Source organism: Carica papaya, chromosome 6 (assembly GCF_054855325.1).
Source record: "Carica papaya isolate Zhongbai chromosome 6, ASM5485532v1, whole genome shotgun sequence".
Lineage (NCBI taxonomy): Eukaryota > Viridiplantae > Streptophyta > Magnoliopsida > Brassicales > Caricaceae > Carica > Carica papaya.
The window spans coordinates 65365-79771 of NC_142314.1; the positions used below are offsets into that span (position 1 = coordinate 65365).

General features: G+C 34.1%; 1 protein-coding gene across 1 annotated transcript; it reads left to right on the top strand.

The window, feature by feature from the left end:
* Positions 1-5888: 5888 nt before the first annotated feature.
* LOC148253156 (adoMet-dependent rRNA methyltransferase spb1-like) lies at positions 5889-11115 on the top strand. The gene is made up of 11 exons (XM_088222475.1): positions 5889-6440; positions 6610-6657; positions 6766-6924; positions 7079-7125; positions 7303-7459; positions 7550-7611; positions 8312-8501; positions 8647-8736; positions 9263-9405; positions 9492-9612; positions 9885-11115. The coding sequence occupies exons 1-11, from the start codon at positions 5967-5969 to the stop codon at positions 10881-10883; spliced, it is 2490 nt and encodes an 829-aa protein (XP_088078601.1). The 5' UTR covers positions 5889-5966; the 3' UTR covers positions 10884-11115.
* Positions 11116-14407: the final 3292 nt, after the last annotated feature.

Consider the following 14407-nt stretch of genomic DNA (forward strand, 5'->3'; position numbering starts at 1 on the left):
AATAAGGTTACATACTTAATTATAATAATTAAAAATTTTTAAGAAGTAATGATTAATGTTATGATTAACCTTGCAAAATATAAGATTATACTTTACAAGGAGTAATAAGCGAAGGGGATCTATTTCTCTTATTTTTTTCCAAGTGTATAATTATATAACCTCATACGCAACAAGTTATTTCGGTCTCGTTTTGCCGTTGACAATTTTTTATTCTCTTTCAACTAATATATAATTTATGTTACAAATTCATCTTTAATTTTAGTTGGTAATGGTTTATTAATTAATTTATCGCGAATGAATATTAATTTAATTTAAAAATCTTCTATTTATGTAAAATTTCAATGTTCTCGTTATAATTGAATTGAAATGTCTTAACCAATTATATTAAATTCTAAAAGTATTTGAATTAGTAAATTTCTATTTTTTAAAATATAGATGTATATATCACCAATTATTAAGAACTCTTGAAATTTTTATTATATATTCATTTTAATCAATACTGAAATATTTTTGTTTGAGTTGTGCGAGATAAAATTCTCATCTATAGTTCTTAGAGTGAAAGTGATCTTATTTCTTTCGAAGAACATCTTGAGATTCAGACTATTGCAAACGATATAATTAGTAAATATGTTTCTTTTTTTTTTGTCAATATATTTTATTATTTATGAAAAATTATGCTTATTGTTTTTTAGTACAAGTAGCTACATGATTTACTATGATTTTTTTACTATCGTCTAATCGTTACTGAGGTCTTCACTTCTATTCAATACATAATGACTGAAGCTAACTTTGATTGATTAATCCAACTAATTCATCGATGGTTGTCAAGTATGATGGTCCTAATAATGATCCTACGCGTATTTCATGTATATTTCACTAATGGTTTTAAAAAATCTCATGAATTAACTTGAGTTACTGGTGTGTTTCTGACGGTATTAATTGTATCTTTTGATGTAATACGGTATTCCTTACCTTGTAATCAAAGTAGTTGTTGCACAGTCAAAACTATGACAACAGAAGTTATTCATGTAATATAATTACCTTTGGTAGAGTTATTATGCGAAATAAATTGTAAAATAAAAATATTTGACATTTCGTTAATTATTCGTTTCAAGCTTTCTTAATTAAAAATGAAAGAATACATATATTAGTCTAATTAAAATTATATTTTTGATATATATATATATATTAAAAAAAAAGGAAAAATTCATCATATTTATATATATAAACGCGTAATCAGACTCTATGTAACCAAAAAAATAATAAGATAGTAGTAGAAATAATTAATAAAATTTGATATTATCATTATTACTTATAAGTTTTGAAAGAAATTAATTACATAAAATATATCATGTGGAAAATATCATTTAAAACCATAAATTTTGCTAGAATATTTTTTTCCTTTTTATAAATAAAACCTAAAAATGTGAGATCAGTGTTGATAATATAAACATATTGAGTTTTGAATTATTATTATGTTAATTTTTATTTATCTTATTTTTTTTAATGATTTTTTCACTTCTAATGGACCAGTTTCGTGATTTTATAAACAACTTATTATTCTGTTTAATTACAAGAAAATAATGTATCAACTCTGAGTATTTTTTTTTTTTAATTTTCTTTTGATATTGATATTGTTGCTGCATATACATATATATATATATATATATATATATACTCAAGACTTGAAAAGTAGATAATGTGTTTGCTAATATATATTTATCAAAATTATTTTCTTAAACAATTTTTCTTGAGAGCTTACATGAAACACTATAGACTTGTACTTGCTAACAATTTTAAAATTTAGTACATTCTATCATAATAATTTTTTGGAGAATTATTTATTTTTTGTAATCATATCACTTTTTTAATTTTTTTTCATTGTTGAAGTGAATCTTTTATAGATGTATTCAAAATTTAATCATTTGTAAAGATGATAATAAATCTTTTATATAATATTTAAATGAATTTTAGTGTAAAATATTCATTATAGATAATTCTTGCATTATGCTAATATAATAAAATAACCGAATAAACACATAAATTATAACTAAGTTGAGAAAATAAAATTGTAAAAAAAAAAAAAAAAAAAGCTGCAAGAAGGAAAGTGTAGTTGATAATTATAAAATTAAATAAAATACAGTAACGATAATATAAAAAAACAGAAAAATAAAATTAACATTTAATGTTTCTTTTTAAAAAAAAAACTAAGTTAAAGAGCAAAGATCCAAACGTGGTACGAAAGGCAGGAGGACTGAGAGCCCTGCACGCCTCTTCTTCCTTCTGCTTGGGCGGGCGTGCAGGTCCTCGCTTATTCTTCATCTTCTTTGGCTGCCCCTACAATATCTTCTCTGTTTTTTTTCTTTTTTTTCTTTTTTTTGGTTCATTAAAACGGCGCCGTTTTGAGGCTTTCCAAAACGACGTCGTTCATGTCTTTCTTATTCCTGGTGTCTGGTTTCAAAACGTCACGTTGATGAACAAGAAGACATAAAGTAAAATACAATAATAATAATAATAATATAAAAAACAGAAAAATAACATTTATAAATAACAAAATGAATAAAAAATTAAGAGGTAACAAAAATAACTTTTGTACCAAGTTTGGATCTCCAGCATTCTTTGACTTAGCTTTTTTTTTTTTAATATTAAAAAATAAACGATACAATGTATGTTGTTTTATGGGCCATAATTGATGTACGGAAGCATGACCATTCGTGTATTGTTGTTTCTCTGCCACCCAAAACTGCTACCTCCTCACCCCAAATTTAATGTCATCACAACCTGCCCCGCTCCTATTATTCGTACCACTTGCAAAGTCGCCAACAAGCTGGTTTCTCTTGAACCAACTTATCTTGTCATTCGGTTAACTTCATAAAAAAAAGATGCGATTTGTAGCAGAATTTTTTGTTTTGTGCCCAAACTAATCAACCCAGCTTAAAACCGATTGAATTGCTTAGTTTCTCTATTTTCTGAAATGAGAGCTGTGTACGTTTTTCTATTTTATTATTTTTGTGTATGTATTTAATTATGGACATGTGCGTATTTCTATATACAAAGAGAAGAGGAAAATGCACTAATTGAGAAAAAGTAAACAAACCCTGACAAAATACTTAACAAACTAAAAACAAAAACAAATCTCCATCGTCCACTTGCCCTAAATCCCAGCATTCTTTTCATCTGACCCTTCATTTTGTGCCTTCGATCTCAACCGTTCATTTTTCCCAAACCCTAGCAGAATCCACAGCTGGTCTTTCTCTTGTGAACAGCTCCGCTGCGAGACGGGTAAGCCGTGTGATAGGGGAGGTTCACCACCACATCATTGCGTGCGAGGGGAGCTCCTCTCTCCTTTTAACTCCCAATATATACAAGTATATACACTCCTGAGAAAAGGTGAAGAAAATCCATTGGAATGGGAAAAGTAATGGGGAAGCATCGGTTGGACAAGTACTACCGGTTAGCCAAGGAACACGGAGAGTGGATTGGGATTAGAGAATTAATTTGGAATTTAAAATAGCGATTCAGACTTAAATTCTATACTTAAAATAAAGATTTCGAAAAAATTAAATTTCTAAATTTTATCGTTCTTCTTTTTAAAGAGAAAATGATTAATTAATAAGATATAAAACTAAGTCATAGAGTAATAATAAAAATAATCATAGAATAATAAAAATGAATTCGAATTATAATTAGAAATATCATATATATATAGTTACAGTTATGGATAACAATAATTTATTTAGTTACAAATTCATTAATTTCATAAAAAAAAGATGCGATTTGCAGCAGAATTTTTTGTTTTGGGCCCAAACTAATCAATCCAGCCTAAAACCGATTGAAGTGCTTAGTTTCTCTATTTTCTGAAATAAGAGCTGTGTACATTTGTCTATTTTACTATTTTTGTGTATGTATTTTATTATGGACATGTAAGTATTTATATACACAAAGAGAAGTGAAAAATGCACTAATTGAGAAAAAGTAAACAAACCGTGATAAATTGCTTAACAAACTAAAAACAAAAACAAATCTCCAACGTCCACTTGCCCTAAATCCCAGCATTCTTTTCATCTGGCCCTTCATTTTGTGCCTTCGATCTCAACCATCCATTTTTTCCAAACCCTAGCAGAATCCACGTCCTATAGAAACCAAATAAGACTGGTTGCGTCAAGGTTGGGCCAAGGCTAGGGAAATTCTAAATTTTACGGGTTTGCATTTTTGGAGTGTTCGGGTTCTTGTGCTTTGATCGGATTTAAACAGACATTTTAGGATCAAGAAAAGATTAAATAAGATATTTGTTTTAAAAGAAATTTAAAGTTAGGCTCTCGTTTAAATTGGGATTAGAGAATTAATTTGAAATTTAAAATAGCGATTCAGACTTAAATTCTATACTTAAAATAAAGATTTCAAAAAAATTAAGTTTCTAAATTTTATAGTTCATCTTTTTAAAGAGAGAATGATTAATTAATAAGATATAAAACTAAGTCATAGAGTAATAATAAAAATAATAATAGTAGCAATTTTAAAAAATAATCATAGAATAACAAAAATAAATTCGAACTATAATTAAAAATATCATAGATATATATATTTACAGTTATGGGTAATAATAATTTCTTTAGTTACAAATTCGTTAACTTCATAAAAAAAAGATGCGATTTGCAGTAGAATTTTTTGTTTTGGGCCCAAACTAATCAACACAGCCTAAAGTCGATTGAAGTGCTTAGTTTCTCTCTTTTTCTAAAATAAGAGCTGTGTACGTTTCTCTATTTTACTGTTTTTGTTTATGTATTTTATTATGGACATGTGCGTATTTATATACACAAAGAGAAGAGGAAAATGCACTAATTGAGAAAAAGTAAACAAATCGTGACAAATTGCTTAACAAACTAAAAACAAAAACAAATCTCCATCGTCCACTTGCCCTAAATCCCAGCATTCTTTTCATCTGGCCCTTCATTTTGTGCCTTCGATCTCAACCGTCCATTTTTTCCAAACCCTAGCAGAATCCACGTCCTATAGAAACCATATAAGACTGGTTGCGTCAAGGTTGGGCCAAGGCTAGGGAAATTCTAAATTTTATGGGCTTGCATTTTTGGAGTGTTCGGGTTCTTGTGCTTTGGTCGGATTTAAACAGACATTTTAGGGTCAAGAAAAGATTGAATAAGATATGTGTTTTAAAAGAAATTTAAAGTTAGACTTTCGTTAAAATTGGGATTAGAGAATTAATTTGGAATTTAAAATAGCGATTCAGACTTAAATTCTATATTTAAAATAAAGATTTCGAAAAAATTAAGTTTCTAAATTTTATAGTTCTTCTTTTTAAAGAGAGAATGATTAATTAATAAGATATGAAACTAAGTCATAGAGTAATAATAAAAATAATAATAGTAGCAATTTAAAAAAATAATCATAGAATAATAAAAATGAATTCGAATTATTACTAGAAATATCATATATATATATATATATAGTTACAGTTATGGGTAACAATAATTTATTTAGTTACAAATTCGTTAACTTCATAAAAAAAAATGCGATTTGCAGCAGAATTTTTTGTTTTGGGCCCAAACTAATCAACCCAGCCTAAAGCCGATTGAAGTGCTTAGTTTCTCTATTTTCTAAAATAAGAGCTGTGTACGTTTTTGTGTATGTATTTTATTATAAACATGTGCGTATTTATATACAGAAAGAGAAGAGGAAAATGCACTAATTGAGAAAAAGTAAACAAACCCTGACAAATTGCTTAACAAACTAAAAACAGAAACAAATCTCCATCGTCCACTTGCCCTAAATCCCGACATTCTTTTCATCTGGCCCTTCATTTTGTACATTCGATCTCAACCGTCCATTTTTTCCAAACCCTAGCAGAATCCACCACATCATTGCGTGCAAGGGGAGCTCCACTCTCCGTTAACTCCCTATATATACAAGTATATACCCCTGAGAAAAGTTGAAGAAAATCCGCTGGAATGGGAAAAGTAAAGGGGAAGCATCGGTTGGACAAGTACTACCGGTTAGCCAAGGAACACGGGTACCGATCTCGAGCCTCGTGGAAGCTGGTCCAGCTCGACTCCAAGTTCTCTTTCCTCCGCTCTGCACATGCCGTCCTCGACCTCTGCGCCGCCCCCGGTGGGTGGATGCAGGTTGCCGTTCAGCGCGTTCCCGTCGGCAGCTTGGTCCTCGGAATCGACTTGGTACCCATTGCCCCCATTCGCGGAGCTGAAGCTATGGTGCAGGACATCACCAAGCCCGAGTGCAAGGCGAAAGTCCAGCGTGTCATGGATGAGCATGGGGTGAAGGCTTTTGATCTTGTCCTCCACGATGGCTCCCCTAATGTGGGTGGCGCCTGGGCCCAGGAGGCAATGAGCCAGAACGCCTTAGTTATCGATTCCGTCAAGCTTGCTACTCAGTTCCTAGCTCCAAAGGGAACGTTTGTTACTAAGGTACTCATTTTCGGTTGCCCTGACCTTGTTCAGTATTTCCAACTTTTTGTCTTTCAGTCATATCTTCTGTTATATATCTAAAGGTTTCATTAAAGTGCTTTGTATATCGTTTAGTCTCAGCTACGGATTCTGCATGCTGCAAGCTCATTCGTTTTTTGTCTTGTCTTAGGTTTTTAGGTCACAAGACTACAGTTCTGTTCTTTACTGCCTTAAGCAGGTTAGTTTTATTTTGTCGCCTTCTCAACATTTTCTTGATAATCTGCTCTTTGAAAGTAATTATTGGTGAGCCTCGTGCTAAACTATTGTGGTACTGATTTTTCTGCAGTTATTTGAGAAGGTTGAGGTAGATAAACCAGCTGCCAGTCGTTCAGCGTCTGCAGAAATATATGTTTTGGGTTTAAAATACAAGGCCCCTGCAAAAATTGATCCACGTCTTCTCGATGTTAAGCATCTTTTCCAAGGATCTGTAGAACCACAGAAGAAGGTAATTTTGTTGTTTTGGAATATAAACAATAAATTGACTTTACTCAAATTATCATCTCACTCCAGTCCATTATGTTTTGATATTTATTTATTTCAAAAAAAAAAAAATATATGTTTTGATATTTATGATTGTTTTGTTGATTTTCTAAATGTAGGTGGTGGATGTGCTAAGAGGTACTAAGCAAAAGAGGCACCGTGATGGGTGAGCCTGCCTTCTTTGATTGATCTCATTATCTATGTTGTTTCCTCTTTCAGCCATGTCAATCTCATAATCTAGTGGTGTTATTTAATAGGAAACTAGGGTGACAACGGATGTTTAAAAATAGTGCTTTTCAATTGTTCATATTAACTGTGTTTACTTACTAAGTTTTATTTACAGTTATGAGGATGGTGCCACAATTTTGAGGAAAGCGACTTCAGCTGCTGATTTCATTTGGTCTGATGCACCACTGGAGATCCTTGGTCCAGTTACTTCCATAAGCTTTGACAATCCAGCTTCTTTACTTATTAAGGATCATAGTCTGACCACAGACGAGGTGTCGTCCCCGGCCCCTTCTTTGGATTCGAACTTTGAATCTTGTTTATTATCTTTCCATTTACCGTGTCTTTTTTTTTTCTTTTGACAGGTTAAGGCTCTTTGTGATGATCTACGTGTTTTGGCGAAGCAAGACTTCAAATACATCTTGAAGTAAGGAAGTCTGTTGCCTTATTTTCATTGTTTTGGAAGTTTATCCTTCTGTATGACATTTTTGAGTTTGAAGTTTTATTTAGTATATTATGGTTCATGGAAGGATAAGTCGAGCATGTATAGTACTTTGTATTCTCCCTTCCGTAACTATTTGCTATTTGATTCTATCCACGTCGCCAAAAGGAGTACCTATTACTAAGAATTCTGCGTTTAATGTGTTCAGTGCGTTGTGATATTTTTGCATAAGAATGCATAGAATCCATGGTACTGCAGTGGAAATCTGTGTCTGATTATGTGCATAATAAATCCCAAGTGATTTTAGCAAAGTTAACTACCAGTCCCTAGGAAGGCTTCTGTAGTCTTGCCTTTTACCAGAATGATTGAATTCTATATTTTACTGGGGTCTGATAAATTTCTGTCAAGTTTCAACATTTCGTTTGGATCTAATATATGTTCTTTAATCTGCTTGATACTGAAAGACACACAAGCAATCAGTAATTAATTTTTGCAATTTTAGTGTGCTCTTTGGTTCTAGCTAATGGCAGCGTTCCCATTAAAGAACCTCTTGAATTAATATGCTTTGGTGTTATTGAATTTTAAACAAGAGCCTGTAGTTTTGTTCTATCATTCTCCATTGGTAGAGCTAATAGCATATTACAGTTTACCCACATCACGTGCAATGTTCTTTTTGGTCACATAGGTGGCGGATGCAGATTAGGAAGGCCCTGTCTCCTTCCCAGAAGTCTACTTCTACTGCTACTGCAAATCTTGAAACTGAGATCAAGGAGGATGAAGATGTTAGATTGCTTAACGAAATGGAAGAGTTAACCTATGCAATGGAACGCAAGAAAAAACAGGCAAAAAAGCTTCTTGCAAAAAGACGAGCCAAGGTTTGGCATTTTTCCCACTCGCTCTGCACGTACATATTCTGAGAAACAAGCTTACCAGCAATGTGTCTATTTCAGTATTACTTGTTCAGTTATCCAGTATTTCTCATGAAGCTCTCTCTTGCTTAACTTCATACGCGTATACCAGGATAAGGCACGAAAAGCAACGGGGGTACAAATAGATGCACTGGAAGATGGTTATGTTGACCATGAGTTGTTTTCCCTATCGTCCATCAAGGTTAAATACTGTGCTTCTACTTCATCATCCTTATAAAGAGAATATGGTTCCTTGCTTTGCATTGAATTATCTGTGAATCCATATTTTTTGAAAGAATTTTATGTCGATCCACTGTGCTGGATCCTCGGAACATTCTTTCTTATATGTCGCCTTGTAGTTGTAATTTGCGATTGTCTACAGCTGGTGGTGTGATACTTCAGAAGTTTTGACAATTTTACAAGTAGGATGTCAGGGACCTGATATAAGTAAGAACAAGAAATTGAAGCTTAAGTATGATGGCACACAATCATCACCTTGTCCTTTTATGAGTTCAGAAAGTTATTTTTGTTTTTGTTTTCTGAAGGGAATTCAAGAAATTATTAAGCTGTCTACAGAATTATCTTGTAGCCATGCCTCTCCTAATAAACTGTTGGATTGCAGGTTTAACTGAAGGTTGTGATACAAAACTATTGATATTCAACAGGCATATTTGATGTGCTGGTCTCGCATTCTGTTTATCTATTTGGTTGTACTGTTGGCTTTTCAGGGGAAGAAAGATCTGGTTGCTGTTGATAATGATGAGTTTCCTGGTGAGATGGATGACGTGAAGGATAGTGACGATGAAGAAAACAGGGAGGAACGTCCCAAGGATTCTTCTAGTGATATAGACTCTGATGTAGAACGCAGAAGGTCAGTCAAACGGTTCCAATGATGCTGTCAATCACCTATTCTTCCTTGTTGATTCTGCAATATTATGCTATCCTCAATGTTCTTAGGTATGATGAACAAATGGAAAATATTCTTGACGAGGCTTATGAAAGATTTGTTGCCAAAAAGGAGGGAAGTACAAAGCAGAGGAAGCGTGCAAAACAAGTCTACTCGGAAGAACTCCTGGAGGTACTTATGATCCTTTCATTTGGAAGAATGATTTTCATCCAGTGATCCTATTATGGTTTCCTCACTGTCCCTGATTTGTGTGCAATCTCTTTTCCCCATGGATCTCTTTCATAATTACTTTTTTTCTCCCTTTTTATGATGCTGGGCAGTAGTGTTAACGCATGGTTCTTGGTTTCTGGTTGGGGAGGGAATCTCTGTTCCTGATCTTTGCATGGAGGGAATTTTTCATTTCGCAATATTGCTTTTCTAAAATTTTGATATTGGGTCTGCAGGGTGATGGTGGTGATGATGATGGTATGCCTTCAGATTATGATTCAGACAAAGAGCAGGGTGATTACGAGGTCAATCCCCTTGTGGTACCACTTGATGGGGGAGAAGCACCAACTCAAGAGGAGATCACAGACAAGTGGTTTAGTCAGGATGTATTTGTGGAAGCAGTGCGGGGAGGAGATTTGGAGGACGACAGTGAGGATGAAATGCAGGTTGAAAAGCAGGAGGGAAGACTTCCCATCCCTGGAAAAAAGGACAGGACTGAGAAACCTGCTCCGGTGCCCATCCACACTCTAGCCAAAGCTTCCAAGGTGGAAGATGATTTTGAAATAGTCCCTGCTCCAGCTACAGATTCGAGTGCTGAGTCGTCCTCAGATGACTCTGAGGAAGATGCGGATGCGAAGGCTGAGATATTGGCTTGCGCAAAGAAAATGTTGAGGAAAAAGCAAAGAGAGGAGATACTCGATGATGCTTACAGCAAGTACATGTTTGACGACGAGGGCCTACCAAAGTGGTTTCTGGAGGAAGAAAGGAGGCATAGGCAACCAGTCAAACGTGTTACAAAAGAGGAGATAGCTGCAATGAGAGCACAATTCAAAGAAATCAATGCCAGGCCTGCAAAGAAAGTGGCTGAGGCCAAAGCCCGCAAGAAGCGTGCAGCCATGAGGAAGCTCGAGAAAGTTCGGAAGAAAGCAAACAGTATATCAGACCAAGCAGACATATCAGATCCTTCAAAGAGGAAATTAATTGAGCAACTCTATAAGAAGGCAACGCCCAGAAGGCCACAAAAGGAATATGTGGTTGCGAAGAAAGGAGTGCAGGTGAAGACTGGCAAGGGAAAAGTCCTTGTAGATCCTAGGATGAAAAAGGATGCTAGGGCACGTGGGATGGGGAAGCCAGGAAAAGGAGGTAAAAAGGGGAAGAATGTCAAAGCTCAGAAAGGCAAAGGACAAATGAAGGCGCGGTCAAAGACGGGAAGGAAGCCCAAGAAAGAGAGGTAGAAGGAAGGCGGATGCGTATATGACTGAGCAGGGGCATGGCCCTTGTTGTTATTCTTTTTTATTTTTTTGTTTGTTAATTATTATTTTTTTTTGTAATTTACAAAGTAAATCCTCTTACTAATTTCTTTCTTTATTTTTCGAAAAACAAAACGGAAAAAAATGTTTCCTTTAAATCCTACCAGAATTGTACATTTGTTACATTTCAGAATGGGAATGTCCTTTTTTATTAGAATTTCTTTTAAAGACGCAAAAATTCAACAACATGGCTGTCCTATGGTGATATCCGGATCGTAAATCTGTATAATAAATCAATTAAATGTAGTTACTTTTTTTTTTAAATAATAAGATTACGTATTTAATTATAACAATTAAAAAATTTTAAGGAGTAATAACTAATTTTATGATTAACCTTACAAAAGATCATATTATACTTTAAAACGAGTAATAAGATCTATTTCTCTTATTTTTTTCAAGTGTATAATTAATATAACCTCACACGTATCTACTTATTTCGGATTCAGTTTTGTCATTGACAATTTTTTATTCTCTTTTATCTGATGGGCACATTTCGTCCTCGACCTCTGCGCCGTCCCCCGGTGGGTGGATGCAGGTTGCCGTTCGGCGCGTTCCTGTCGGCAGCTTGGTCCTCGGAATCGGCTTCGTACCCATTGCCCCTATTCGCTGAGCTGAAGCTATGGAGCAGGACATCACCTTGCCCGAGTGCGATTCTTACGAGTCAATGACAGTCTCTTCGTTGACCAATTATGTTATGTCTAATGACAAGAACAATGTTCAAAGGAATAAATATTAATATGATTTTTAGCAATAAAAAAACTTATTTCAACTGTCAAAGTTTGTACATCGAATCTAAAATCACAAGTCCAACAACTAGACTCAAAACTTTTGGTTTTTAGAAGTTCAACTAAAGTTATCTGCAACAAATAGGATTTCAACAATCCACACACTAATCTCTTTACATGATACGTTAGATCGATACTACATATTCGTATGAAAACTGTTGATTGATTGACTTTGTTACATAAATATATATAAATGAATTTATTATCTCTTAATGGCTTACACATTGCTATATGTCATTCGTGATCGGCATATTTTCATTCTTGTTTCAGTAACAAAATTAAAATTCTCTAATATTACGTTTGGAATAGCTAAGATTTTCATAAAGAGATGTTATTTATTCATGTTAAAAACAGCTACGATTTTCAGAATGAGATGTCATTCATTAAAAAAATAAAAAGAAAATTTGATTCGAATCATCAATCAACCATCATTGCATCTTGTTGTCTGCCGCGCTTCTTCTTCTCTTTTAGTTGTTCCTGCTTCATCGTTGCGTCTTGCCGAATCAATAATTAGGCATCACCAAAAGGCGCACCTCCCTTCTGATTTTCAGTTTCTTCCACGCCATTTCATCATCATCAAATGAAGGTAATTACATGCCAAACCTATTTAGCCATCATCATGCCACCGGCTTCTGCCGCGCTCTTTTTTTATCTCTCATCGCCTCTCTCTCTCCTTCTCTGTCGATGTTTGCAACTGAAAAAGGAAGAAAATAAGTGGCTCCAAAAACAGCCACGTCCTTTAGAAACCAAAGAAGACTGGTTGCGTCAAGCTTGGGCCAAGGCTATGGAAATTCTAAATTTTCTGGGCTTGCCTTTTTAGGGTGTTCGGGTTCTTGTGCTTGGGTCGGATTTAAACAGGCCTTTGAGGGCCAAGAAAAGATTGAATAACGTTTGTATTTTAAAAGACATTTAAAGCTAGGCTCTGGTTTAAATTGGGCTTAGAGAATTAATTTGGGGTTTAAAATAGCGATCCGAACTTAAATTCTAAACTTAAATGGGGATTTCGAAATAGTTATGTTTCCAAAGTTTATAGCTCTTTTTTGTAAAGAGAGAATGATTAGTCAATAAGATATGAAACTAAGTCATATAGTAATAATAAGAATAATAATGGTAACAATGGCTTGGATAGAAATAAACGTAGGTATTTGAGGCTTGAGTTAATTTTCTGACGAAAATTAAGTTACAGGCAAATTTTGGTATGTAAAAAATATCATGTAGGGTTCGATCATTGCATAGTTTTATGGTACCTTTATGTGTTGAGTACCTTAAAGTTCTATCGGGTAAAGAAACAGGTACTGCAGGTTCTAGTTTAATAGTTTTAGTAAGAAAGCTAAAACCATGACATGTTTGTGATGTTGCACCTGTATCGATTATCCATGTACCTGTATCGTTCGAGGTGTGTAAAAAGTAGTAGTTAGATTGTTTTCATGTATTTACTGATATTCTTTTGTATAATGTTGGTTATTCCTGCATTCCAGCATGCTGCGATCGGTGTTTCGTCTTTAGTGTCACTAGAGCTTTCATTTGAAACATCATTTGCTTTTTCTTTGCCACTTTTTCCTTTAAGTTCTGTGAACCATTCAGGATAGCCGTAGAGTTTGAAGCATGTGTCCCTAGCGTATCATGTGTTCTTGCAATGAGTGCATATTCTGTTATCTTTGTCATTTTCTCGGTTATGTGGCTTTAAAGTTTCCTTTGGGTTAGCACAAAAAACGGCCGACATCCCTTCAGATACATTACTGATTTGTACTTCTCTTTTTTTTTTCAACACTGACTACCATAGAGTAGGCTTTGTTAACAGTGTGTAATGGTTCTATAATCAAGATTTGGTTTCTCATATGATCGTATGTGTCATTAAGATCTATCAGAAATTGAATCGAGTTGTTTGTGTTGTCTATTTCACTATGCAGATTAGCAGCACTGCAGGTACATGCAGTTAATGGTTTTAAATAATTCAGTTCATCCCAAAGTTTTTTTAATTATGTAACATAAGCGACGAATAAAAGGCTTGATTGAGTAATGGAACTAATTTCTCGTTTTAATTAATACAGCAATGAACCATTGTTTTCTCCATACCTTTCTTTGATTTCATCCCACAAATATTTTTGCATATGTGGTGTATAGGAAGGTGATGGCGCCTTGGTCATTGAGTTGAGGATCCAAGACACCACCATGCTATCGACCTTTTGCCAATGTTCATATTCTGCTGTGTCAGGGGCTGATTTCTCAAATCTGCCATCAACAAGAGCTAACTTATCTTTAGCTCTTAGATTAATCATCATCGCTCTACTCCAAAAGAGGTAATTAGAGCCATCAAGAGGTGCGGAGACCAGTTGCATTCCGGGCTTATATGAGCTTTGGAGGTTCAGCATGTCGGTAGTAGGATTTGGGTTTTGATTAGCCATTGTAAGGTTAGATTAGCGGTAAAAGATAGAATTTATTATCTTTTAGGCCCAAGAAAATATTGAATGAGGCATGTATTTTAAAAGACATTTAAAGCTAGGCTCTGGTTTAAATTGGGCTTAGAGAATTAATTTGGGGTCTAAAATAGCGATCCAGACTTAAATTCTAAACTTAAATGAGAATTTCAAAAGAGTTGAGTTTTCAGATTTTATAGTTCTTCTTTTTAAAGAGAGAAGGATTAGTCAATAAGATATGAAACTA

Coding starts and splice junctions, on each gene's coding strand:
- LOC148253156 (XM_088222475.1), top strand. CDS start 5,967: ATGGGAAAAGTAAAGGGGAAGCATCGGTTGGACAAGTACTACCGGTTA. Junction 6,925..7,078: donor CTGTAGAACCACAGAAGAAG/GTAATTTTGTTG, acceptor TTCTAAATGTAG/GTGGTGGATGTGCTAAGAGG. Junction 9,406..9,491: donor TCTGATGTAGAACGCAGAAG/GTCAGTCAAACG, acceptor CAATGTTCTTAG/GTATGATGAACAAATGGAAA.